This window comes from Helicoverpa armigera, chromosome 24 (genome assembly GCF_030705265.1).
Source record: "Helicoverpa armigera isolate CAAS_96S chromosome 24, ASM3070526v1, whole genome shotgun sequence".
NCBI classification, from domain to species: domain Eukaryota; kingdom Metazoa; phylum Arthropoda; class Insecta; order Lepidoptera; family Noctuidae; genus Helicoverpa; species Helicoverpa armigera.
This window is the reverse complement of record NC_087143.1, coordinates 2,665,173-2,690,406: the sequence shown is the minus strand read 5'-3', so window position 1 is coordinate 2,690,406 and position 25,234 is coordinate 2,665,173. Positions and strand designations below refer to the sequence as shown.

The 25,234-nt window shown below is 35.8% G+C and overlaps 1 protein-coding gene across 1 annotated transcript; it reads right to left on the bottom strand.

Annotated features, from left to right (window-relative positions):
- Positions 1 to 7,423: 7,423 nt before the first annotated feature.
- LOC110380646 (YY1-associated factor 2) lies at positions 7,424 to 23,572 on the bottom strand. The gene is made up of 3 exons (XM_021340691.3): positions 23,269 to 23,572; positions 12,515 to 12,684; positions 7,424 to 11,972 (listed from the first exon to the last, which is right to left on the bottom strand). Exons 1-3 carry the CDS (start codon positions 23,402 to 23,404, stop codon positions 11,868 to 11,870), a joined length of 411 nt encoding a protein of 136 aa, XP_021196366.2. The 5' UTR covers positions 23,405 to 23,572; the 3' UTR covers positions 7,424 to 11,867.
- Between the last annotated feature and the right edge of the window lie 1,662 nt (positions 23,573 to 25,234).

The window sequence follows — 25,234 nt, the reverse complement described above, 5'->3', positions numbered from 1 at the left end:
TTCCGACTTGATTAAACCCTCCGCGCGGCGCTAATATATGAAACCTGTATATCGCAACTATTGTCTGTACTGTGTGAAGTACAACTATGTTTGTAATAACACTGATTAGTTAGGCTACTTGGCTGTGTGGAAAGTACATGACATTGATTTTCAATTTTTTTTACTTAGCTATCACTACATAGTAACTATAAAACAAAGTGGCTTTTTCTGTCCCTATGTCCCTTTGTACACTTAAATCTCCAAAACTACGCAACCGATTTTCAAGCGGTTTTTTTAATAGATAGAGTGATTAAAGAGGAAGGTTTATATGTATAATAACATCCATTAAATTGTGGGGAAATATTGATATCCCGTGCGAAGCCGGGGCGGGTCGCTAGTTAGGCAATAAAAAGCTAAAAAAAGTCGTTTGGTTGATAGTGCTAAGTATGTCAGTAATTAATGGTAGGTACGACGATGATATCTTGTTACCCCTCATTGGGAACATAGGGCACACAGAAGACTTTTCCACTTCTTTCGATCTTGAGCCAGCAAGTTCGATGTCCTTCCAGCCGACACCAGATGAGGCATCTCCTTCTCAGGAACTTGGTAAGTAATTTGATAAAAAATATTCTAGTTGGGTATGTCGTCTGTAGAGGAAGTCTGGAAGCTAATTTGTATGCGGTTTTGCGATATAAGTACCTTGGAAGGCAACTGAAACCATGGGTGGAACTTAGTAGTTATTCTTATTATTGTGTGTGCTGTCATAAAACAATCTAAGCTGTAAATCTGCAAATGTCAGAGGACATCAACCCTAACATGGAATTATGTAGACCTAAAAACCTGCTTCAAGAAGCCAATAGATACCTACATATTGTACGTTATATGGTTATACCTATACTTGTAGGAAATACATTTAAATACTTATTTCTTTCGTTTTTCAGTTGTGGGTATCACTCTTACCTAAATGTATTGAATCACTCTGTATGAATCATCTACGACTGTCCACTGGTCTCTATATTCACAAATCAAATTGAATATCTCGGTGTGTGGCCGTGAAAAGTACGCAGAAAAAGTATTTATGTGTCACAAACTTTAATAAAAGTGTCGACAGGACATTATTGTAATCGCAAAACACGACATTTTGCGATCGTAGATTTGTAGTGGCAAATAAATTATTTCAGTGTTAAATAACGTTTTCAGGAAATGTCCAATATTTTGCCAAGTTTTTTTTTTGTATTGGTGATTCATGTTTTGTCAATGGAGTGAGTCTGATTCAAGGAAAATACTTATGTAGCTGATAGCAGTTCCTTTCTGTTTCATTTTCATATTAGTTGGATTTCTTAGATATATTTTTATAAATGGTTTTAAACCTATATGGGGTTTAAAATAAGATTAGATTGGACATTTTATTTCCTCAGCCAAACTCCTTTTACAGTTTTGTGGGACATTGTAATTAGTTCTTAAGTTTACTCTGTATTTTTCTAATAAATAATAAATAAATTTAATTTTGTAGGTAATAAATGACCATTTACCAATCTAAAGCAGTTCTTAACAGGAGTATTGATAGTAGTTAAATTAAAATATATTATTAGTCCCTTCCTTTCAAATAACTTCAGACATATCGATAGCAGAGTGCATTGAAAACTGACGGGGTTCATGAAACTGCAGTTCTACTGCAGTAAAAATTAGTAGCTTCTCAAAATCCATAAAACTACATTCCGATCTTCATAAGTTCTGAACACGAAGGATGCATTGTTACCGACTGTCTCTGACGTCACAAAGTACGAGAACTGAGTCATCGCAGACATTCTTAAAAATGCACAATTTCCACGAAAAAATGCATTTCAGTTAACCTTCCTTTGAACGAAACGACCAAGAATTCGCACTAACTCAAACGACAGTTTATATCTTTGACAGCCTGAAAATCAAACAGTTATGTTGCCAAAGGATTATTGTGTTCAGGTTATGGACTCTGTTTTCAGAATTAAAATAGGTACCTATGTATCTTTATTTTCAGGAGTATGATTTTGAGGATAGTAGTTGCTCCATTTAATTCTTAATCCATTTAAATGGATCCGGTAATACTGGAAGCTGACCGCAACCCTAGTCAGGAAAAGGCTTAGGAACTTTTTAACTTGCGATTTTAAGAAACCTAGGTATATACTTACTCCGATTTTAAGAGCGTTAATTACAAAATACTTCTAAACCCCAAACATTATTTTTATATCCTCTAAAACATCAGTGTAGAGATCTTCCATGTTCACTTATACATATAATAATATTTTTATAATCCACCTAAGGCCCCGAGGTAGAAGGCGTTGGATTTTGTACATATAAGTGCTAACTGCGTGAATTGCTCTCTAAAAATACGCAATATGACATTACCAAAGATTCTTTATGTATACTCGACTGACGAATTTTTTTAATCATAGGAATTGAGATTTTAATCTGATCGTCAAGAGTTCAGGCATTGAATGTAGGTAAGAATTAATAGAATAAAAAAATCATTTGGTAGGTATTTACTTCAGACAGACATATTATTTTTTTACGCAATAACTACACGTTAACTTACCCATTTACTATTATGGGCAGTGGCGGATTTACAAATTTGCCGCTAGTAGGCCATTCAATTTTTGCCGCCCCTAATGATTGTGAACTTAATGATACTTCTGTCAGTTACTAGATTTTTTTGCAACCCTCTATGTATCGAAGAGTTTAATGTTGACCTAACAAGTTTATTTGACAGCGACTTTAAAGCGTAGAACCTCTGTAACTTTTAAACGGCTCAATCGATTTTCATCAAACTTGTCTAAGAACACTTGCCCGTAAAACACCTGTAATACAAAAAAAAAAACTAAATTGAAATCGGTTCATTCGTTCGGGTGCTATGATCAGTGGCGGCGTAGCATCGGATGGCACCCGTGACCCGGCGCGGACTACCTATTGAACACCCAAGAAAAACGACAAAATATAATCACGGACTAAAATTGTAATTGAAGTACTTAAAAATCGTGTAGAAATAATTCATGGTGCTTTTTGCTAGGTTTCACATAAAGAGACCGGAGTTAGATCACTGCAAAGTTATAAAGCACTATACCCTATCCACGGAAGCAAGAGCTAAAAGGTAAACAAAGAATGACACTTTTTCAAGATGGCGGTATAACCCGACCGATGACAAAACGTCACATTTTTGTGTAAAATGTTCGCAGTATCTGTGATTTTGTCATCGGTCGGGTTATACCGCCATCTTGAAAAAGTGTCATTCTTTGTTTACCTTTTAGCTCTTGCTTCCGTGGATAGAGTACCTATAGCTAGTTTTCCAAAAAGTAGTGCCAAGTGAACAAGCCGCGAGCGTAGCGAGCGCGAAATTTTTGAGTTTTGGAACAGTGAAGTACCAAAACGAGTTTAAAAAAACCGCCGTAAAATGAAAGCCGCGAGCGTAGCGAGCGCGAAATTTTTAGTGTTGGGACACAAAAGTACCCAAACGAGTGTGAAAAAAATACCACTGTAAAGAGAAAAAAGCCGCGAGCGTAGCGAGCGCGAAATTTTGCTTTTTGGGACGCAGTGATACCTAAAGAAATTAGAGAAAGGGCACTGTCAAGTGAAAGGCGCGAGCGCAGCGAGCGCGAGATTTTTGAGTCACACAAAAATACTCAAACAAGTTTGAAAAAAAAACAGTGTAACCTGAAAAAAATGCGAGTGCAGCGAGCGCGAAATTTTTCGAGTTTTGGGATACAAAAGTCCTCCACCTCCTAAACAGCTTAGAAATCTTCAGTTATTTTTGCTACTTCGGTGCTTTAACTCTTTGTTAGATTGAGGACTCAAAGATTCGCTCGCGGTTTTTTATATTATTTTTATTGAAACGCTATTGGAATAGGTATTTTTAAATTCATGATCACATAAGCCTAAGTATATAGTACAGTGCGTTTATCGATCGTTTATTTATATATGGATTGTGTACTCGTATAATTATATAAAAAAAAAAAAACTAAATTTGCCGCCCCTCTAAATCTGCCGCTCTAGGCACTGGCCTACTTGGCCTATTGGTAAATCCGCCACTGATTATGGGTAAAAATAACAATACCTACATTTAAATACTGGGAGTTTCCAGTATACAACCATAGGTAAATTACCAGGCAGCCATAAGATTTGTCTATTAAGTCTGCTAAAAAAAAACTAGATGAAGAAAAATATCACCCAAAACTCTATTTTCACTAAACATAACATGACAACAATCTTTCAAACAAGTTCTCAACTTAATATGTTAAGTAGTAATACGCATAAGTAAATATGCAACACGAATATTTTGTTAGAACCGTGCAGTATACCAGAAAAGCAGTTACAGTAAGCACATAAAATTATTTATGAACTTACCTGGACGTTTAACGAGGGGCCCTAAAGTGAAAAGTATTTTTTATGGCCAGTTTACGACAACTCCCGGCTTCGGTCAAACTGCCAGCACTCATTTGCAAAGGATTTTTGATTCAAGGAAGTGTTTATGCTGATATTCTGAACTTTTGTAATCCTTGAAAATATAGGCATATGTATAGGAAAGTGCCCTGTCAGTTTGCTACTTCGACCTCTATGGACATACACAGGCGTTCTCGGATTATCGGAACGGGCAGGCAGAGCATAGACAGATTTGCCAAAAAAAAATCTTTAGAAAATCGAGGTCTTTTTAGAGTTTTATAGGTTTCAACACGCTCATGTTACAACCAACAGAAATCTTTAACTCTTAGGCGTCGTCCTAATTGGCAGCGATCGCACGATGGCGCGATGCGATTTCATCTCACGATCTCACTATCTCACTTGCGAGGTTCAAATAGGACACTCTGATGAAATCTGTATGTTTGAACTCATCGAACGACGAGAACGCATCGTGTCATCGTACAATCGCTGTCAATGAGGGTTTCGTAAAATGGCGTCCACGAGGTGGCAGCACCGAGTCGTCAGGTCCAAATAACTGTCAAAGTACTTATCTTTACTATGAATAGTGAAGGATTTTAGTGTTTTTTTTTTATTTTATAATTAAAGCACTGCATTATTGTTTTACTATTGCGGTTGAGTAAATAAAAAAAACTAAATCATATTGTGTTAAAAAAATTTTCAACAAGCTTTTCCTTAGTACCAGTGACTTTTGCACCCTCTCTCTTAGCTCAATTTTTAGTTCGGAAACCTTATTCTGACCGTAGTCCATAATAAAATCAATAACACTTCCAATATAACAGAATTTCAATAAACAATAAGTTCGGCACCTACAATTCCATACTATTTGACAGCTGTTTGGACCAGACGCATACGTGGCGCCACCCGGTGGCAGAAAAAATTTCAAAAACCCTCATTAGGACGACGTCTTAGATGAAAAACGCATCGCGCCATCGCGCGATCGCTGCCAATTAGGACGACGCCTTAAGTGTATTGATTTTATCTTAATTTTTAACTACTAGGTACTGATAACAAACGACAGAATAACTCGGTACTTAAGAACTTCTTTACCTTACCTATATAGGTACCTACTTACATCTCATCCTCACGTCCAGTTTAAAAGTCTCCGACAAAAGATCTCCTCATTACAAAAACCATAGACTCTAATGTCATTGCCACTACATAGCAGGTAACTGTACAAATAAATAACAGAGTAAGTACTAACATAGTATAAGGAGACTGTGGTATTGTCTGCAAGTCAAGAATGCGGCGGGAATCCCGCACCGATATAGACAGTCTAGAAAAGGAATTCAGTATTTGCCACAGGTATTTAGAAAGCTGGAACTAGTAGGGCCCTTCTTTGAAATAATTAGAGTAAATTGTTGCTTTGCCATAAGCGTTAGTCGCTACGTCCTGACAAAATTCATGCTGTATTTTGCATTTAAATTCTGGTATTCCTATATCCTATTCGTTATTCAAAGTTCTATGAATCTTTTCGTAAATATTTTGAGCAAGAGTGACCACTTTTGAAATAGGAAAAGCTTTGCAATTTTGCTGAAAAAACATCAATAGATTTCAGTCAGCGAGTTTGATACTACTTTTACTCTTTTGAGAGCGAGCGGGCGTGGTAAAAATTGTAGCATTTTGATTGTACTAGAATCTAACGATAAAGAAATAACTGGTTCAGATAAAGCACAGTTCTAATCGTATTTACACAGCATTCGTTTTTTCACAAACAGTTGAGAAATCTCTGTGCTGGACACACAACACCAATACGGTATGAAGAACGAAGCTATGTGTGTATGGTACAAACTGTTCACTATGTTTAAGTGCAGTCTTTTAAATATTTCCAACTAGCTTTTGCTAGCGGTTTCAGCTGCGTCCTGTGTTTTAGTCGGTTAAAAAGTATAGCCAATTTTCCGCACCCGAATAAAAAGCTATAGCTGTAGCTTATTATAGCCTTCGTCGATAAATGATCTAACCCAGATTTTTTTTTCTGAATCGAACCTCTGCCTACGCATAATTCTTGAGATAAGCGTGAACAAGCAAAAACTTAACTGCTGCACTTCTAAATTGAGATGACGTAAGCAGCAGATTATGAAACTTAACGTAATAGAGTTCAGTAAGAATTTTTCAACGCCAGCCATTTTCGCTCAAGATACCTACTTAATAAACCTAAGAATGTAAATAGGTATGTCAGATCTTGAAATATTGTTTCAGCCCACATTTCCGTAATTTTTAAGTCACATTCTAATCTCCTTACTACTATTATTTTGGACAAAGATATAGAAGGCCGGAACCATCTACCTAAATTCCCTTACCATATTCATCCAAAGAGTGCATCTAACCACATCGAGCGAAGCATAATCTCAATCTGTCAAGCGTAGATGCCGCAGCCCTGCGCGAGCGCACGACGGACGCTACAAAAAGCCGCGCGGCGACTACAAACGCACCGCTTGTCAACTGCTATCTGCTTTTATTCCAGACCTTTTGAAGTATTTTGATTAATTAACGATAGTTGCAACGTTTTTTTTTGGACAGGAGACGGCTTTTGAGACGTGGTGTTAAGAGTTGTGCGTTTGAAAATGATTTGTTCGTTTATGCACATGCAAGTTCAAACCTACCGATGTTTTTAAAGCGTTATGCTATTTTTTGAAAGGCCATATTTAAAAAAAAACATAACTTAAGGAAACTACCTAGATTCAATTTTCAGAAATAAATAATAATATTTATTTGGCAATATCCTTTACTCATGAAATAATGTATAATTCTTAAGTTTATAAAATAAATGTTCCGTGTGAGTTTATAAGCCCCGACGTTGTACAACTGGGGCGACTTTTATATTAAACGGCAGAGAGCTTTGAAGTTGAAGATAAGAGGATTATAACTGTTCTTAAATCTTTAATGCAGTGTAGACTTTAGAATATTCTAGAGGTAGACGTCGCTTTAGTGTTACCAGAAACATTTTTACTGAACGTAGCAAAATGAGGTTGGGTATTTATAATAAAACTCGGTAGAATACTTTCCACATCCTTTATATACAGTACAGTACATTGATATAGAACTTAAAAATAATTAACATTTAGCTCTACGTTACACATTAAGTTAACATTTAGCCGTACCATAGACAAGCGGGACTCTGTGCATAGACAACGTACAAAAATAGTATTTTATTACTTGCAACACTATCGTAATGTCACAGAGTCCACCACAGATTATAAATTAAATCTAGAAATCATAGCGGTAAGAATAAATAGATTTTAATTTAGCAATTAATAATTAAAAGGGCGTTCATACCTTGTATAGGAATCACACGACAATAATTAAATTAATTATCTATTTGTATTGAAGATCAAATAATCAACAAAAATCATACTCCCACTTGACATGAAACAAATTAGCTAAACGAAACATACATTTGCAGACACAAGGGACATTTGATAAGTTTTAACCCGACTACGAAGTAAAAAGGTTCAATATTTTATGCAAGGTATAGTTACCGGCACGGATATTGAGCTCTCGGCGGAAGAGTAGGGATCGCTTTGCGCACTGTACGCATAAGGCAATAAACCAATGAATCGCTTCTGCGCAGGTGAAGGTCAGGGCTCAATATCCGTGCCGATAACTATACAACCGACAGAAGTTATCATACATTAGTGAACCTAGCATAAAACCACTAATGTTACCGTAAAAAGGAAATAATCACTTATGTATTTTATTTTGTCATGTTTCTTACACAAACAATAAAATGCCTGCTTCAAAAAGTTTAGAGGTTTTTCTAGACTTCCAACAACGATAAATTAAGATCTAATTTTACTCGATTTTCTTAAACCAGTGAGTGCACCTATGTTTCTTTTTTTCCTTTTATGGTAACATTAGAGCTTTCTTTCGTGCCAGCTTCACAGATGTCAGTTTTCAGAGTAAACAGTGATTCGTCGCAGAGTGATTGCAAATGGCCGACATTGCCCGATTCGAGATTCAAAAGCTTTACTACATACAATGGAGATTATAGGAAGAACTCGTGGTGAGAGGTAAAATGGAATACTTAAAGGTTTTTCACACGGATATAGTGAAATCGCGCGGAGTTTTATTGCACTTTGAAAGATGAGATAATAAAAAATGCATAATCTTATGTTAATTAAATAAATAATTGTGATTATTTTAAGATGTGATGCACTAAGTATTACTTAAGTTCATGACGCCTCAGAAAAATCATATCAGAAACTCATGAAAAATTTCAAAAAGGATTAGATCAGTTACATAAATAATTTGTTATTGTGACTCTGTTATTGTTTGCATTATTTAGCTGTCACACAGAGCAACACAAGAGTCAAGTTAAACCACGTTCAAACCGCGCGATTTTACCGCATCAGTGCAGAAGAGCCTTTATAATTCGATTCATAGAATATTTCTAAATAGATTGGTAATGTTATTTATTACAATTACTCTGCGACAAAGATGTGGATATATTATTTCAACTGTACATTATCTAAACCAGTACAGTATGGAGGAAGAAACATTAGGAAGTCCCGATTCTATTTCATTTAAAAATCTTACAAATCCATACAAAAATGGTATCTAATTACAAAAATTTACATGCACCCGTTTTAATACTAATAATAGTTACAAAATTTTAATTTTATGAATAATAATTATTATTTAAAAAACGAACAAAAAACCGTTGATTTTTTTTCGTACAAAAATAACGAACAAAAATTGTTCGCGAATTATTTTTTTTATGTGGCAACTTTTTGCTTCGAAATTTCTAATAATACTTTGACTTGTAAGGGTGTTTTTATCAAAATGGAATATCTAGCGTATTAATTAGTTGGAGTAAAATGGACTAATTAGCCCACGACCTCGGGCGGGCGGCCACTGAAGGACATCGTGCCGCACTGTAAGGCCGGCAATACACGGACCGCTTGAAGCAGTCGGGGGCGTCAGCTTCAAGCTGTCGACCGCCCGGATCAGTTGCAACTGCTCGATCGGTTCGTGTATGTGCGTCCATAGAACTCTGCAGTTCACTGTGCAGTCGACAGCTTGAAGGTATCGCCCCTGACTGCTTCCAGCGGTCCTTGTATTGCCGGCGTAAGGCCTAGCGCACACATACGATTTTACCATAGAGTCACATATGAATAGATATGTCAACTACGAATTTAAATGATACACGCATATCTCTTGGAAATTATACAATATACTGTGCTTAAAATTGCAAACATTAGATATAAAATATGAAAATCTACCGTGCAGTTCTATCGATAATAATAACATTATTTCTAAAATTTATACACCACAACAAAGTTGCAAAAACCGTATATGTGCGCTAGATCAAAAATATTCATATCTAAGTAAAACATTTCTAGAACTCTTTAATATTTTATTATACAATTTCATATATTTATAGCTGGCGAAATGTTAAATACCTCTTTACTGCCCTCTAGGCGAAACACGCGTGATGTTAATATAAAAATAAAATAAATAATTAAAATATTTTACATCATAGCATACACATCGAATTGTATTGTCAAATATTTAAAATTTGCACATTTACACAATATCTATTTAATTGTCCCTAAAATGCGGGTCAGTGGCCCCCAATGGTCGAAGCACCTGTGGCCGACGCCTCCGAAAATTGCCTTTAATTAAATTAACCGAATCGGGGGCATCGGCCACTGGGACTTCGACCAATGTTGGCTTGGACCACTGACCCTAAAATGCATTTATTGAAAAAAAAAAAACATATTTACTGTTTGATCCAGCTTAATACATTTTTAATACAATTAAACAGATTTTGTGTAAAAATGTCTGAAGCACGGACATTGTGATTAACTTAACAATAACTTAAAGCTAGAATAAATACTTAGTCAATGCTTGGAACACGATAGGGCCGCTAATTTTTTTGGTAACTTACAGATATCGTGGATTTTTAATACATGACTTCTCATGCTCTCTGCAGAGCACTTTTCAGGCGTTTTAATAGATGTCAAAAATTTTCAGGTAATCCTTAAGGTCTCTACACACCAAAGCCGCTGATGCCGGCGGCACAGCTCGGCGGCCCAACCCGCCGGCCGTATTTTGTACAATCATGCCGCCGGCTTTCATAGAGTATTTGACAATTACTAGAACACCACATGCCGCGGCAGTCGTGCCGCCGGGCTGTGCCGCCGGGTCAGCGGCTTTGGTGTGTAGACCCCTTTACGCACTTAAAACCATTTCTTTGAAATTGTGGATTACTGCCGAATTTTTTGTTTAAGCAAAAAAGCGGCTTATGCAGAAACGCGAATATTTTTTTGTGTCAAAAAATCACATCGCTTTTTTTACACCATTGTTTTATTTTATTTTTTTCATACTAGGGTTATTTTCAAACTTGATCCTATTTACCGGTACTTGAGAATTATGTATTGAGAATTAATTATGAACAATCGAAATAAAATTATGACAGAATTTACATTGCAAACCCTAGTTATGTTACAAAAATATTATTGCTTGACCATTTAACGAATGTTTTGTGCGTTCCATTATCATTTATTAAAATGATTACCAACAATACTTATTAAAAAAATAATAGTTTTGTATTGCTTTTTATGCATATTAAAATTTTAAGGCATTTCCTCCATATTTAAAAATCGTACATCATTGTTTCTTTATAATAAAGTAAAAAAAAACATCATGACAAACTCATATTATAGTCTGAAAAGGCCAGGTCACAACTTCAGGAAAAGATTTGTTTAAAAAATTAATAAGATTAATCAAGTCTTATCCAGAAGTTGTGTAGATGACCATAAAGCAATTCTACTTATGGTACAAAGTAAAGTCAGAATTATTCGATCTGACGTTTAAGCAGACCCTAAAACATTTAGACAGAGCACCTGGCTCATTTAATATAAGAAAATATTCGAAACTACTACATATAAACCGCCGCATCTTCATCATTTTTATTTACAATTCATCTTTTGGCAGTGACCAGCTGGTCTCTTCAATATGTACATCAATCCTTTACAAAAATTTTAATCAATGAAAAAAACCTACTCCTAAGATAAGTTACATTTTTCGAAATATTTAATGGCATTAAGTAAAGCTTAGTTACGATTTCGAAAAGCGATATTTCAACCAACTATGCTTACATTTCTATTTTGATCACACCTTTTCGAAAATATCTTGTCGAATTCATAAGAAAATTAAAAACATAAAGGTCATACTCAGACGATTTAAATGCGTTTGAGCTGTCAAATTATTGCTTAAATCAGACACACCATTGCGTTACAATATTAATAGATAAAAAAAGAAAACATACACAGTATCTACTGGAATATACATAGAAATTAATCTACAAATACGGACAATCTTAATAAATATTTCGAAGGGAGGGATAGGAATTAAAATCTGTAAAACAAAACACTGCTACTGGAACTAGTCAAAGTCTATGTTTGGGTCGTTGGTGCGAGTGCCAACGCGGCCGAGAGTCAGGGTCTCGCGTCATTCGAAGACTCCACATCACTTGAACTGCTCGACACAGATTTCTTGGGCCTGTATTCAGTTATAACAACAGTTACCCCACTGACGGTCACCTGATGACAAATGTTACTGTATATTCGATTGATAGTGCTAGAACTAATCTGGTTGACAAAGAAGTGGTGGTAACGGGATCGGCGATAAGTGAATTGGATACAATCAATTTAATGAGAAACGTGTTGGATTTTAATGACAATTGTTAGCAAGTGCGGTGTTAATGCAAAATGATTTTGGCAATGAATTTAGATTTGCACTCTTCAAAGATTTAACTGATGGTGATGACTAATCTACTCGAGATTAAAAATCTATGGAAGAAATGTGCTAGAGGCACAATACACATCGATTGCCACCATCAACTAAATTATGTATAAGATGAACGAAATCTTCGAAAAAGTAACTCTTTATTTTGGGATGCTTTGGAGCCCAGAGGTTACAACAACTAAGAAATTAGGAGAACTCCTAACCCTCTGTGACTATAAGTTGGAGCAACCAGATCACTTACGGGAAAAAAACTACACTTAAACTGCTCTTGGATGATTCACTAGACAATTCAAATCAAATAGTTCTTATAGGACAGCAGGTACAGCAAAGTTCTTACCTCTCTAGTCTGCGCAGAGCTCCTATCCACATTGCTCAGCCGCGGCGGCCTCCGTTTCTTCTTGAGAGAGTTGGCAGAGCGGGGCCTCTTCTGCGAGCTGGTGGGCGCGGTACCAGCTGCCTGGGCCGCAACCAGGGCCGGGTTGATCCGCGGCTTGCGGGTCGATGTGCCTGCAGACAATTTTCCAAGTCAGATATCGTCGCTTAGGTAATGATACCGCATAAGTCGAGAATTGGTCATAGGACGTTTTATACTTCATTGGATAGATTTTGCCGGTGCATCGAAACGAATCGCATATTTTAATATGTGACATCATAATTGAACCTAATATATTTAACCTATGTATTCAGTGCAATTGTCGGAAGTATTTCGAAGATAATAATCAGTTTTTTATTTCTCCTGGAATCTTGTTAAATCGAGGGACGTTACATGGAGTTTACACTGTGTAATTTACGATTTCGACAAATAAGTTCTTGTGTTGCAATATGCATATTTTCACCCATCTTTTTTTCTGTAGTTCGAATTTAGTGAAAAACTCCTATGCAAAACGCTCGCCTAGTCTCGAAAACAAAATACGCATCCCAGTTCACACGCGAGCGTATATTCTGAAAGTCTTAGCATTATTCCTGTCTGAAAATAGCCGGGAATACTATATCAAAGCGTTATAGCCCAGATTGTGGAGCTATATGGAGCTATATGGGGCTGTGCGGGGCTTGTAGCCCGCGGGGCAAGATCCGCACACTATGCGTCCCTTGCCAGACGTATTACTAGAGGAACTCGAAACGCTGCTGGCGTTATGTAATCATTATGAAGATTGTGTATAGTCGAGAAAAAAGGTACTTTGGATAAGATTCTTGACAATCATCAAGAGTTAAAACCTACACTAAATTAGGATGATTCCGGTTAGGTCAAAATCAGCAGTTATTGAAGGACGAAACACTTTACAATGCCTCCGATATTATCCAAACAGAAATGACGCAAAATAACAAATCTTTTGGTAATCAGTACCTGGGTATGTTACAAAAAGTGTGTATGTACGTACGTATAAATTCCTGAACTAGGAAAAATTTTCAACAAAAGGTGTATCGCAGTTTGAGGAAATTGAACGATTTTACGAACTAACGAAGTTATCTACTCGGTTATCCTCAAAATTTTCAGAAATTGTTACAAATATCATTGTTTTCTGCCTTTGTTTCAAGTCTGAATTCCATGATTCCATACATATGGAATCATGGAATTCAGACTTGAAATACATATTTTTGTCTGTTCATGGAGTACATTCCCGTGCGTTGGGTTTTTGCTGGCCTAAATGTTTCAGGGTCGATTCCATAGTTCACCAGGAGTACCTACTCCAGTTTTTCATCACGAAGTCTGAATATGTGTACTTGTGAACGAATAAGGATCATATTCCTTTCATAGATAACAAATCATGGGACTGAAAAGTCTGTCATTGTTTATACGAGTAAATAACTACCTAAGTATGCACCTATCTAGAAGGCACTTTAACGAGTCTTCTCAACACTTCGCAATATTGATTAACAGCATACCCCAAAACACAACATTTGGAAACAAGTTCCAAAGATTCGAGAATTGTCGGTAATACGCGAAATTCCCGGCGTTTGTGAGAAACAGCCGCGTGGAACGTTCGAGAAACAAAAGACGTAGGGGGTAGATTTACTAGTACTTACGTACTTAGCGACGTAAATCGGGATTTAGTGCATACTACCTCGGAGCTCGGGGAAAGCTCGTACAGCGAAATAGTGGACTGATCTTTATATGATAAAAACTTTAAAAGGATAAAGATAAAGGATGAAATAGTTGGGGAAATGCTTTTAAGAATTTTATGTGTCCTTGGTGGCCCGTTTGAAGAGTATCCAGACGAAATAGGCGAAATTTTTGTTGTAAGTTATTTAAGAAAAGCAAAAGATTTTCAGGGATCGCTTTTAAATAAATATGTCTTCCTTAACTGAAGAAGCGTTGATAGAAATTGCAGCATTTTGGCCGTCAAACCATCAAAAGATTAAATGATAAGTGGAACATTTGTATACCTATCGTTTTATTTGGACAAAAAATTTAATTAGTACAATAGGCAGTAATTATTCAAAGCCAGCTTGCAGGAGCCATGCTTACGTCAGAGTTTCAATAGAATGATTGACCGAACTGTGTCAAGTAGTAGGTAGAGCAACGCATGACCAAAACAACTTTATGAATCTCAATTGGCAAATTATTTTGTGTACTCGTACGATGTCAAATAAATAAACCCTACATTATTACAGCAAGTAAATGTTTGTGAAAAAGTGTGTAATTTTCATTTGGTGAAAATATTTGGATAACATGTAAAATCTCACCACCTTTTAAATCATGATTCAGGCAATCATCGGCAAGGAGCACGGACACCGAAAAAGACTATTTTCACCTTACCACGTAAAACCAAAATACCCGAAGTTTCATTGTTACTAACACAGCTTGGGCCTAGTTGCCATCAATAAACAAGTTTATTATTATAACCTATGAAAAAATACAGGCACGAAATGCTTCCATCAAAGCCCAGAGGAAAACGGAAAAAGTCCGTACAAAACCTAAAATAGAGTAGATATTACGTAAGTTTGGATTACGTAATTATAAATTAATTAAACAATGCTTCCTTCCTGATGACGTCATAAGCACAATTTTCATTACTAAAAATACTAAATCAATGGGGAACGGGGGTTTCGCCACGTAACTTTTGCCTAAATAGGTATTTTGTTCTTAGCTCTGTTTTTCCCGTTTATGAATGACCGCTCTATATGGATTTGTAACCTGTGGGTTTCACGCACCTACGTATTTGTCATACATTAGTTTTGTTGTTTTCCCGTAGTCTAAACTATGTATTGAACCCATTTTAATAAATGGGGTATCCCGGGAATTTCCTAGTTAAAACTTTACATTGAGAGAGAGTTTCTTTTTTACGCTTTTACGCTAAAACGGCAGACCGTATCAGGTGATATTCGGTAACGATGTATGGTGAAACCTGAGGTAGACGGGCGTTTTACATTCTTCAGCCATGTTAATGTTCCCTTTGGACCAAGTCGCGGCCGAAATCAATTAAATATATAAAAAGCCATCTAAAAAAATCCAAAAATTGTATTTTAGAAATTCCTATATTTAATTAAATATACATACATAATTATCTTTACATCCCTAAACATCTACCAAATTATATTCTAAAGTTCTTCAAGACTGCAAGACCCTATCTACCGTACCTATAGAGGCACATATAATATACCATGAGAACACAGTTCCTGCATTAAAGGGTTATTGTTCTGCCCCAGGGCAGACGAAGCGCCACTGTCGAACGCTGAGGGACTCAGTAGCCGCGGGTTAAATTGGGGTACTATATGTAGCTTCAGTCTTAGTTCCTGTGTTCTAATTTGCATGATTTGATGGGTAAAAATAACGTTTTGGGAGTAAATAAGAATTGTTTTTGCATAGTGTTGTGTTTTTAAAGTCTTGTTAATTAAGTCGTACTGCATAAGCGTAAACTCATATGTTAAAATTCGCGCGAAATAAGTTTGCAGTTCTGAAAGCCATTTACTGTCTAGCTTCATTACGAACTATTCAGTAGTACTTGCTTTAAAAAGTAGCAAACAAATCTGAACTTTACCATTTTCATAAACTTTTTGATTATGGTTAGCTTTAATACTTCTCTCTACTAACTAACAATTTGCATCTCTATCATACGTACACTAAACTCATTGAGTCATCCAATTGGATCATTAACTAGGCCAACTGATAACAATAAATTTAAATTAAGCTTGTACAGCTAGAGGTATTCGCTAGCTAAGTGTGACGTCATCGCGAATCAGCCCGACGAAAGTATCTACACTAATATTATTACGAAAATAATTTATATTTGTGTGTTTGTAATGGATGAAATGGATAAAAAAAACCACTGGACCGATTTAAAAAAGAACTTTGACTGTTGGAAAGCTACACTCTTCCCGGAGTAACATAAGCTACATTTTATCCCGGTACGGGCAGTAGTTCCCACGGGACACGAGTGAAACATGGTAAAACTAACTAAAGGCTAGTGCCCTAGTCTAGGTTGCATTGATCTAGTCATTGGCATATTTACATAACCTTAGTATTAGAAAGTCAAGCATTTGACGTCTCTAGCACCTATGGGCATTAGTGTTTTGTTCTATCTTGACTATCGTGAAATTCAGAGCTAGTAGCAGTGTTTGGACGATAAATTGTACAGTATTCTATGTTAAAATTATTACAAGTGTGTATGCGTTTTTAGGGTTCCGTAGCCAAAATGGTAAAAACGGAACCCTTATAGTTTCGTCATGTCCGTCTGTCCGTCTGTCCGTCTGTCCGTCTGTCACAGCCGATTTACTCGGAAACTATAAGTACTACAGTGATGAAATTTGATGGGAATATGTGTTGTATGAACCGCTACAAAAATATGACACTAAATAGTAAAAAAAAGAATTGGGGGTGGGGCCCCCCATACATGTAACTGAGGGATGAAATTTTTTTTTTCGATGTACATACCCGTGTGGGGTATCAATGGAAAGGTCTTTTAAAATGATATAAAGTTTTCTAAAAAACATTTTTCTTAAAGTGAACGGTTTTTGAGATATCAGCTCTCAAAGTCGTAAAAAGTATGTCCCCCCCCCTCTATTTTTATAACTACGGGGTATAAAATTCTAAAAAAAATAGAGGTGATGCATGCTAATTAACTCTTTCAACGATTTTTGGTTTGATCAAAGTATCTCTTATAGTTTTTGAGATAGGTTGATTTAACTGTAATTTACGGAACCCTTCGTGCACGAGTCCGACTCGCACTTGGCCGGTTTTTACACGTGAAATTAAACTTATTGTCTATTTTTTCAGTAAGAGATATCTTGGCGATTAGTTAGCTGTTTGACTGTTCAATTAGGAATAACATTAATATCAAAAAGCTAATCGGCTTACGTGAAGCTCGCCAAATACTTCGGCGTAGTAGGTATTTGCAGTAACCTTGTAAATACGTTTGCATCAAGATAGTAACTGGCGCATTTTTAAGCTAGTAGCTTCATTTAAAGAATTTTGGTGTACTTTTAAGTTTTTACAGGTGTGCAAAATAATATGTTTTTTTAGAAGACGTAGCTAAATAACAAAATATGATAAGTAAAACTACTTCCTTTAACTTTACCGATGGAGGGGGACATCGGGGGATGTTACGAATAGGAATTACCTAGCTTCATGTTATTTCTAGCTCCGTGTCGGCGTTGTGTAGGCTGCGTGAATTGTATAGATAGGTTTATTTTTTAGCAAATACAAGTACAGGTTTTGCGTCTTGAAACCCCTCCTACCTATTCTTATTTGATTAAACGTTTCAAGATATAGGTATTTTTGCCAATTTCTTACGATATTGTGATTGAAAGTCGCACGATATACCTACTTAGGTACCTCAGTAAATATACAACTCATATACGCAAAGTACCTACTCACGTTCATAACTATGGTACCTACCTTACCATATCTAATAAGGTAAGTAGGGTAAATACGCCAAATGTCGGCCCCCTTACCGATTTTCTGATTGCGGTTCGCTATAGCACCGTCAGTTTCCAACGAAAGATAGTTTCTGATGCGGTTTTGGATAGTTTGATTAATCTATGTCATGTTTATAGGCATAAGATTGATATTTCTACGAAAAGAAAAAAGTAATAAGGCTTAGATGCGTCGAGAACAGAAAAACCCTAAAGTCGGCCATTCACGGCCCAAGGTCGGTCGCGTTTTTTCCAAATGTCGGCCGGGTATAGGCTGTTTTAAATTAAGGCAGTGACAAATATTATTAACATGATTTATTTTAGCAGAATTATAATATAATACTAAGTATACATTTGTAATTGTATTTGTTTCATTTATAGTAAAATATTTTTGTTTCCCCTAAACAAAAAAAGTCGTTTTCACGACCAACCATTTATATTTTTTAAGCTAATAAGAACGGTTTAATAGATAGCAAGTCCCAAACTATAAAGCTACCATAAACATGCCTACAAAACTGTCAACTCCTACATTTAAACTTAACTCCTTTACGATATAATGAATTATAATAAATAAATTATTTCATTTTGAGAAAATGAAAAAATATAAAAGTATTTTTTCATCAGCCTGTATAGTGGCGCTTGAGTTCGAGGCTGGCCGACATTACGATTATTTTCGATTCTAATGTCGGCCCCTATTTCTTGTACCTTATTTCTCGAGATTCAACTAATATCACCCCGGCCGTTATTTGGCTATTAAACGTAAAATAGATCTATTTTCCTATAAGCTTTGCAAATTCTCTTGTTAAGCCAACGGAATTAGTACAATAGGAATTTATAAAATAGACTGCATTTGCTTTAAGTCGGCCACGGCCGAGACTCCGGTTTTAAGTCAAAACTGTTGTCCTAATGGCGGCCTCCTATTTTTCCTTGAAAAATATACGCAAAACGCTGAAAAAACTATCTTAACCGTCAAATCCGTAGCGGACCCCAATCGGGGTCTGAACATCAATGTCACCGTAAGCTCGGTTTAGACCCCAATTGGGGTCTGCGAATCAGTCATACACTTTCCTAATTATTTACGCTCATATTTATTTTCTTTCCAATCAAACCACATTTGTGAGTACTAAATAAAATAACTAAATAAATTTAAATTATTTTTACGCATTCAAACCTTTCATATTTAGCATCCCGTTAGAAATATACCTTTTTAAAATCCAATCGTAATTACCGGGAATTCTGATCGAACTCGCCATGTTTGTTTACATTAGTTGTTTTTTTAAATTTGAAGACGCATAGACAAGATGGCGACGGTGATAGAAGTTTTGCATCGAATGATCCGATTCGTTAAAATAAAGAATCGATTTAATAATTTTATATTATAATATTACTAAATTGCACTTTTGTATAGGTACTTACCATAATCTGAAAATAAATTAGGAAAAGTAAAATGACTTAATTTATTTTGAAAAAATGCTAGAAAATCAGTGGTAGAAAATACGTTGTAGCCGGAATAAAAAATCTTCGGTTTTAGGGTTTCTGAAGACGGCAAATGAAGACTTATTTATTTCTTCGGGTGTTTTATGTGCAGGATTCCTGTAGACCTGCCAAACTTAATGGCGATTCGTTACTTCCAACTTTTAACTGAGCGGCAAAGCTATTTGACGAGAGCCGTAGTTAGGTGTAGTTATCGCAAAATTTTATGACGATTTCATTGTTTGAAAGGGCAAATAGTTCGCTGTTCATCGAAAGCTGGTCCAAGATGGAAAGATGGCCGCCGCCGACTTATTTTTAACCGACTTCCCAAAAAGCGGAAGTTCTCAATTCGACCGTTTTTTTTTGTATGTTTGTTACGCGATTACTCAGCCATTTATTTATCGATTTTAATGATTCTTTTTTTGTTTGATAGCGTATACTTCCGAGGTGGTCCCGTTATCATCAGGTCAGGATCTGATGATGGAACCTTGAGAAATCGAGGGCGACTTTCGAAAGTTGCAGAAATACATAGGTTGAAATCTTATCACTCAGGTGTTTGCCTGGTAGCACTATTCAACAGTGAAGGTTTTGAGCTGAACTGATGATGGAGACCAGTGAAGTTCGAGGGAACTCGACAACTGAATATTTAAATTTTCTCGTGTTTGTGCTTATATTATTCGTATTTACGAGGCCTCTGCAACAGTGAAGGAGATGGAGACGAGAGAAGTTCGGTTGTCGAGATCCCTCGACCTTCTCTGGTCTCCATCATCAGGTCAGCTCCAAACCTTTCCTGTTTCATAGTGTTATCAGACATACATCTGAGTGTCAAGTTATAACCTTATCTATGCTTACAATTTTCGAGAGTTGCCCTCGATTTCTCAAGGTTTCCATCATCAGATCCTGGACCTAATAACAAATATGGGGAATATACCCTTTCGACCAAAAACAAACATCCAAATTGAGAACTACCTCCTTTTTGGGATTCGGTTAAAAATATTTGGTGACTTTAAAATCAATCAATTATTATTATTGTTTCTCATCATCAAATAAGTACATTACTTTGGTAGTTACAAATTGCATTATATTTCAGAACACCAGGCTTACCCTCATCATCATCATCATCATCATCAGCCTATCGCAGTCCACTGCTGGACATAGGCCTCTCCAAGTGCACGCCACTGAGATCGATTGAAGTAGGCTAAATACCTCTATGAGCAGGCTTACCCTCCGCCGAAACAAAAATCTTAGAATTGTTCAGAAATAATATAAGAATAAATTAAAATTCCGTAATAGGTAATAAAAATTCAATTAAAGTTAAAAATTATTACGAATGACGCAACACCAAAATCTATACATATAATAAAATGATAGGAAAGTCAAAACTGTACATTGAATATTTTTTAAAAAGAATACTTGGGGGGTGATCCATAATCGATTCTGAACCCAAATATGTAGTTTTTAGAATTTTTGTCTGTATGTCTGTTTATCTGTTTGTCTGTATGTTTGTCCCGGATAAACTCAAAAAGTACTGCATGGATTTAAATCAAATTTTGCATGACTATTACCTGGGGGCCGGTTCAACACATAGGCTATATATTATCACGCTATCACCTTTGGGGGTCGAGCAATGATTAAATAAATGAAATTGGAAATTCTATATTGCTCACGCAGACGAAGTCGCGGGCAACAGCTAGTAAATAATACATATAAAAATTTAATGCTAAAAACTTTCATAAAACTTAAATATCTTTTTTCTTAACAACAAAAACAAATTGAACCTATAATTTAAAATTAATAAATAAAATTGAAATAAGTTGCTATTAAAAAAAATATATAAAATTGGTATTCGATTATTTATAATAAATATCCGATTTAGGTATCGAATGCACACCGATGATTGAAAAAAAAAAAAAACTCTATTCCAAACTCTACTTGTCTGTGACTTTGATCTTGTAAATATTGTTCATTTTTATTGTGTATTTTATGTGCTGATTTTTTAGTTATTGAACATAAATAAGTGCACGAAATGTATTGCAATGGATTGAAAATGTTATAAATATGACGTTTGTGTTGTGTTTGAGAAAGTGATGCGATTATTTATTGGTAAGTTTTCACCAAATTTGAAATGCCTAACTTTTCGATAGACTTAAAAACACCGTAATTATTATATTTTTCTGAATTAACTGACCCCATTTGACCTTTGCACGTTGTTGTCAAATAAGTGAGCTCTAAAGTTATAGGTAAAATACTTCTAATCAGGCATTACGGACTTAGAATTCATGTGTTGAAAGTTAGTACAAATTTTTGACTTCCATGTCGCGATTCAAAATATCCCGCCGAATCAACGGTATAGTCATATGTCAAAATCTTGTCGAGCAGAGGGGTTAAAATAAAGTAAAAATAACCCATTAGTGATAATCAAGCTTAAAACAAAAATAAATAAATGTTTTATCGTTCTAATATCAATCCCCAAAATGTGAGTATTCACTTCGAGTAAGCTACTTTACGTGCGAATTTGATGTTTCAACGGCGCAATCGCTACTGACGCTCAGTATGAGAAGAGTAAGTAACAGAATCGGATAGTAACGATTTGTACGTATACAGTATAAACCAAGGTTGCAATTCGAGGAGCAAAACTAATACTTAATTACCTTTTGAATGAATGCAAGCTGAAAATGTACAGACGGCCGAAGTTTGGGGGGAGGCCGACATTTGGCGTATTTACCCTACCTACCTAGGTGTTAAACATTCCTCAAAAACAAACAATAGTAAAAGTAGATATCTGGTTAACATTCCGAAAGGTCTATGACACCAAGGCCCATTTACACCATAAACAACAAGACCATATGAGATAGACGAACTCCTTACCTATATCTGTCCTTCAATAGGGTGGCAACATCACGTAAAGGTCAACGAACATAACGCGACCAAATAAAGAAGTCGCGACACTGTTTACTTAACAGACGCGGTAGGCGTACATTTTTAACTCGGTCGGGTTTTACTTATACGATAGGTAAGCGTAGTGTTCTGTTTTTAAAAGTCAGGAATGCACAGATTTGTTTACATTAAAATATGTAAGGTAAAGACAAGATAACTGTTTTGTTTATTTTATCTGTGAATAGTTTTAAAAGAGTTTTATACAATCGTAATTAACTGTGTTTTCATACATTAGATATCTTGAGGACTGCAGTGTAGTAAGATTGTATAATCGCTCAGCGTATTTTTATAGACACATTGATACCTACTAATATAGTGATAATAAACAGTATAATAAACTTTTATGGAATGCAGTATCGACAGATTATAATTATAGCTACTAATATCTAATTACAGTGCAAATGAAACTTCGAAAGGTTCAATAAACCAGACAATGAGTAATATAGCTACAAAAGAACCAGTTCAAATATTTCTTCACTGCTTAGACGTAATACACAGTTAAGTATGCATAGACTGTAGACATTTTAGCGTAGCCAAAACATTGGCAAGGACGCCAGCTTGTTCTAATCAATACATACCAAGATTTTGACTATGAGCGCCTACTTTTTAGGTTATGTTGCCCTACAGACGCTCTTCAACAATCTAGCGCTCATTTCATGCAAATTTCTGCACGCACAACTACAGTAGTGCGATAAAAGCACTATAATTACATTGATATGTAAATAATAAGACCTACGTGGCCAAGTATGTATGTAAAATTTTCAGGTCATTCACGTTTGCTAACCACACAAAGGATTACTCGCTCACTCAAATTAATGATTGTATTACCTTTTCTAACGTCGCACATTGAACATTTGAAGGCTTCCGCATTATTTCTGTACGTACAAACGCTGCAATCCCAATAATTTTCTTCGAGCACTTTAGACGGCCTCTTGGCTCTCCTAATGGCATTTTTCTTGTCCATTTTAACGCACACTTACGTCTAAATATAACTAGCACACTTTAATCATGATACTTTATATCTTAAACAAAAGTTTTTACAGCACAATCGCAAAATAAATCGTCTGAGAATCATTATTTTTGTTTTACTGTGCACAGAAATGTACACTTCTTTACGCCATGACAGACAGTCAATGTCGCGTCGGTAAAACAGAGCGAGGGCGCCACTTTCTCTCGCTCTGTTTTATCCAAATATTTGAGCTTACTTTTGTGTTAATAGATGGCAGCACCTTTGCCCTAATTTCATCTGATTCAAAGCGTGAAAAGTTTTAAAAATATTTTCTTGGTAGGTAGTTAACAAGTGTAAATTATGCAAATAAAAAACTTACAAAGTAAAAACATAAATAAGTATCGGCTGAATTAACAATTACTTACTAAATCCATTATTACTTAAAAATAATTTTATATGGGTAAAACAAGGATATAGGGAAGGAAAAATTGGAAGTGCCTATGTTGGAAAAATAAAAATAAGTTCCTACTTTGTAAAGTCATAAGTTCATCTAGTCATGCCCACAAAATATACAAGAATAAATAATATTTTCAAAAGAATAACGAAATAGACAAATCACCAGGATACAGCTACCACTACCACACATAAAACATTTCCTTGTCAAAGAAAAGTAAACTTTACTTCATGGACACAAAGACAAAATTAAAACAGAACCAAAATAGGCCCGAAATTCACAAAAGAGGTAGGTACCTACCTACTTTTATAAAAGCCAGTAGGAGAGGAATTCTAAGAAATGTCGACCTTTTTTTAAGCTGTGCCGGTACAGCTATGTGAAATTTCTCTACCTGAGACAGTCAAGGTTTTCGAAAACATTTTGCTTTACCTACAGCGACGGTTTTAATGTTCGCAAACGGTCTGACATGCCTTGTGGGCTTGTGGTCTGATTTCGGTTTCGCAGGTAAGTATCATCCCCTCTACTTGGTCACTGGTTTATTTTTAGTTGGGTACCTAAGTAACGTGTAGTGGAATCACACCCACGCTTGGTGAGTTCATAAGGTAGCCCGGTTGATAGATGGATGACACTTTTGACACAGGGTGAATTTGGAAATAGGATAGGTATTCATTCAGGTTCAGAGTGGATTTTGCCGTGGGAAAAAAATAATCGTTTATTTGTTATTGATATTTAGGTATGCAATGGGTTGTTTGTCGAAGTATGAATTAAGTAAAATGGTCAGTCAGTTGCCTACATGGTCTTTTTAACCCATTGACGGTAAATTGTTTGTACATACCATTGTAGGTACCTATATAATGTAGACACTTATTTGCCTGGTGCCTAAAGTATGTAGGTACTCGTGTCTACCAAAACGTGTGTGGCAAGTCCTATCTATAAAATAAACGCTTAAGATAAATAATCCCGTGTCAACGTAACGGTGTTGCCACACGTATAATCAAGCGAGCAGGATTAGCATTAGCAGATTACTCTTAAATATAGCCCTAGGAGGTTGTTCGACCTCCTTGCTCTATCATCAAGGAGGTGATCGTTGAAGATCTCTCCAAGCAGGTTTATTAGAATTGATATGGCCAGTGTTTTCTTTATTAATAAGTGGGTTGGTCTTCGGGATACTGCGTGAGGGACTATAAAAAATACCAAAACTATATGAAATTAAGCGTTTCTTGCAAGAATTGAACCTGATCTGCAACACAGCCTATTAAACTGTGGCCTATGTATTTAGTTATAAAACCAAACGGGTCTCCTTCCCCTGCTTATAAACTAAGTTGAGCATTTAGATTCTAATATGTTTGCATCTTCCAATCCGTGCGCATGCTTCAAATGTCTGACTTCAG